Source organism: Papilio xuthus, unplaced genomic scaffold, assembly GCF_000836235.2.
Source record: "Papilio xuthus unplaced genomic scaffold, Pxut_1.1 DF828952.1, whole genome shotgun sequence".
NCBI classification, from domain to species: domain Eukaryota; kingdom Metazoa; phylum Arthropoda; class Insecta; order Lepidoptera; family Papilionidae; genus Papilio; species Papilio xuthus.
Window position 1 is genome coordinate 1,701,564 of NW_013529697.1, and position 2,970 is coordinate 1,704,533.

The window sequence follows — 2,970 nt, forward strand, 5'->3', positions numbered from 1 at the left end:
ATGACTTATTTATTACACTAAATCAGAAATTTTGAAGGTTTTTTTTTGTTAAATATATAAAAGAGATCGTAATAAAAATATCTATTGAATCAAAAACTCTACTAACAAATAAATATTTTTGTCTATGGACACTGACATTAACTAAGTAAACCAAAACTTTATAAAATCAATACAGTACAAAGCTTTTAAGGTCATTTCAAGGTCTCATGTCGTCGGAGACCTTACAAAGGCCAAGGCCATAACTTGTTAATTTGCTTTTATGATAAAGAAGGTTAAATCAAACATTATTTTTAAAATAATACAAAAAAAGATGGGTTACCCAAAGTTTATTTTATAAATAATTTTGTACTACATCAACATTCATCACAAAAATATTTATATTAATTTTGATTCAGTCATTAGAAGATTTATTTATATTAATATTTGAAGTATTCGCTTTAATAGATTTTAGTGAGGGTTTCTACGGCAAACGTACAATATAGTCATCCCGCTCATTCTATTTGAAAACAACAGAGATAACAACACATTCTTGTACAGATGTTTCGGCAATAGACATCCACGGTTATACGAACAAAATGGTAAAACAATAGATGGCAAGAAATCAAATAAAAGAAAAGAAAAAAATAAAAATTGTTACAACTGGAAAAAAATTATGTCAAATATTTTAATATTACACAATTTGTTTTTTGTAAGTTAATTAACAAAAATACAGTGATTTTGAACTTTGTACGGTATTTTTTAAATAAAAATTTTCTAGTTTGAATTAAAAAGAAATTAAAATAGAACATATTTGGAGTCTTTTTAAACGTTTATTTAATTATTTCCTTAGTTTTTTCCTTCTTTTAACTTTATTTCTAACAACTTTAAAATAATTTTAATCATTACGCGATATTTTAAAAGTGGAATAAAAACATATGTTTATTACTTTACAAAGTTAAATAAATTCCTAAACCTGATGTAATTAAATGAATATCCTTGAGAGCAGTTGGAGATCACAAAATCCAAATAATCATTCATATGTTATTAATAAATGTTTGCTATATTAATGCATACTTAACATAATCATTATGTATTATATAAGCGTATTTTTTCTATACTACTGATATAATTAAAATAAATAATAATATACACAACGGCGATGAATAATTACCTCGAATTAAGTGTAAGTAAACTCTTCTAATATCACACATGTCCTGTAGCAACGTGATTTGTTTTATTACAATCTCAGAATAAACAAACACTTGAATCTGATTAGTACACAATTAGATCATACTTTTCCACTGTTACGTGCGAACCGAATAATCGGAACTGTTAATCGATCGCAAGGTCACTTGTCTACGACTCGTTTTTTCCGACAACTGAGTACAACGTATCGATATCGTTCAAGACAATTAAAGCTCTCCAGCGGCCACCGCTCGGAGTCGCTCTACATTAACGTTTTTTTATTGCAATTCACGCATCACATGACGTCATCTCGATTGACGTATGCGAGCGCGATCTGAATCTCTTTACTGTCCACTCGGTACGCGATACGCAATCGTTCACTTAGCATAGTAGGTAACATTGTCGGTGTTGCAATGCAAACCGATCTTCGTTTTGTTCGTTAGCACTTGCGTCTCCGACAGTCGTGCTCTCTATGAACGTCTAGGCGAGCCTTGTCGCTCGATGTGACGGTCCAGCCGCCTTCGTGGTGTCAGGGCCCGTCGCACCGCCGACATCAGTTCACCCCCACCGGTAGACACTTGCACTGTTTCACCTTCTGCAGCCGTTTGCGCTTGAAGGGCGGGTTCTGGCCTGGGCAGCGTAACGTCACCGTCATCCAGGTGAACTTCTTCGGCTTGCAGAAGGAGCAGGACTTGAAGGCCGGCGGGGGTCGCTCTTCGTTTCCGTCCCTCCGCCGTGGACCCTTCGGGATGTAGAACGAGTTGCACTGGCCGTAACAAAATTTATTGATCACTGTCGTCGGCAAACATCCAGGTTCGCGAATCTTTTGCACCAGCGGTTCCGTTTTACACCAGTCTTCCTTGAGGTACTCCTTCTTGGTGACGAACAGAGCGTTTTTCGATGACTTGAGTATTTTTCGAAAGTCGACGCCTGGCGGGACCACCGTGGTGTCATCGTCGGGCGCGGCGACGAGCACGGCCTCCGCGCTGCCCTCGCCGAGCTCGTTGTGCTGTACGTAGGTGGACGCGGCGGTAGCCTCCTCGTTGCGTCGCCTCGCTTCTAATATTTTCTCAACTTGTTCGGTGTCGATGATATCCAGTATGGAGTCGGTCGGTGTGAACGGTCTCTTGCTGCCCACGCCAGCGCTGGCGCAGGCCGCTAACAGCGCGGCGGCCGACAACCACATATACGTCTTCACGAAATTCTCCATCTGAAATTAGATTAACTATTAGTACTGTGACAATCAAATAACTTATAATCATCAATCAGTTCAGGTTGTTACGATAGGTAAGTGTCGTACATCGTATTTGTTTGGAAGAGTTGGTGATTAAGGCTGTTCGTATCGTCCGCGGAGAGGCGCAGTGGACAGGCGCAGCGGGCAGCGGGCGGCGTGCGTGTGCGAGGCCGGAGCGGTAATGAACGCTCGCGCTCAATGGGCCGCCGCTCAATGAACAGAATGACTCACGCGCCGCGCCTCCGTCATAGAATCGTTACTACAGCCCGCTTCAAACAGACTCGACAACTGAAACATCTGTTTTGGATTATACCAACAATGACATTGTAAGTCGTCTTCAATGAGATTACCGTGCACTTATAATTTTATGCAAACTTAGAATTCGGAAAATACCAATGTCAATTCTTAGTACAGTTAAGTTTAACTGACTTTGAATCATAAATTTGGTCGTGCATTATATAACACAATATTAAAACTGCGATAACATTTTTAACAACAACAGGTGCAGGACTTAAATTTGAATGCATTACAATCCAAAGATGCTTAAACAATAAAGAAGTTTAAACTAAACT

General features: G+C 38.8%; 1 protein-coding gene across 1 annotated transcript; it reads right to left on the reverse strand.

Annotated features, from left to right (window-relative positions):
* Positions 1-932: 932 nt before the first annotated feature.
* On the reverse strand, positions 933-2,374 carry LOC106124455 (gremlin-2). The gene has a single exon (XM_013321135.1). It carries the CDS (start codon positions 2,372-2,374, stop codon positions 1,718-1,720), a length of 657 nt encoding a protein of 218 aa, XP_013176589.1. The 3' UTR covers positions 933-1,717.
* Positions 2,375-2,970: the final 596 nt, after the last annotated feature.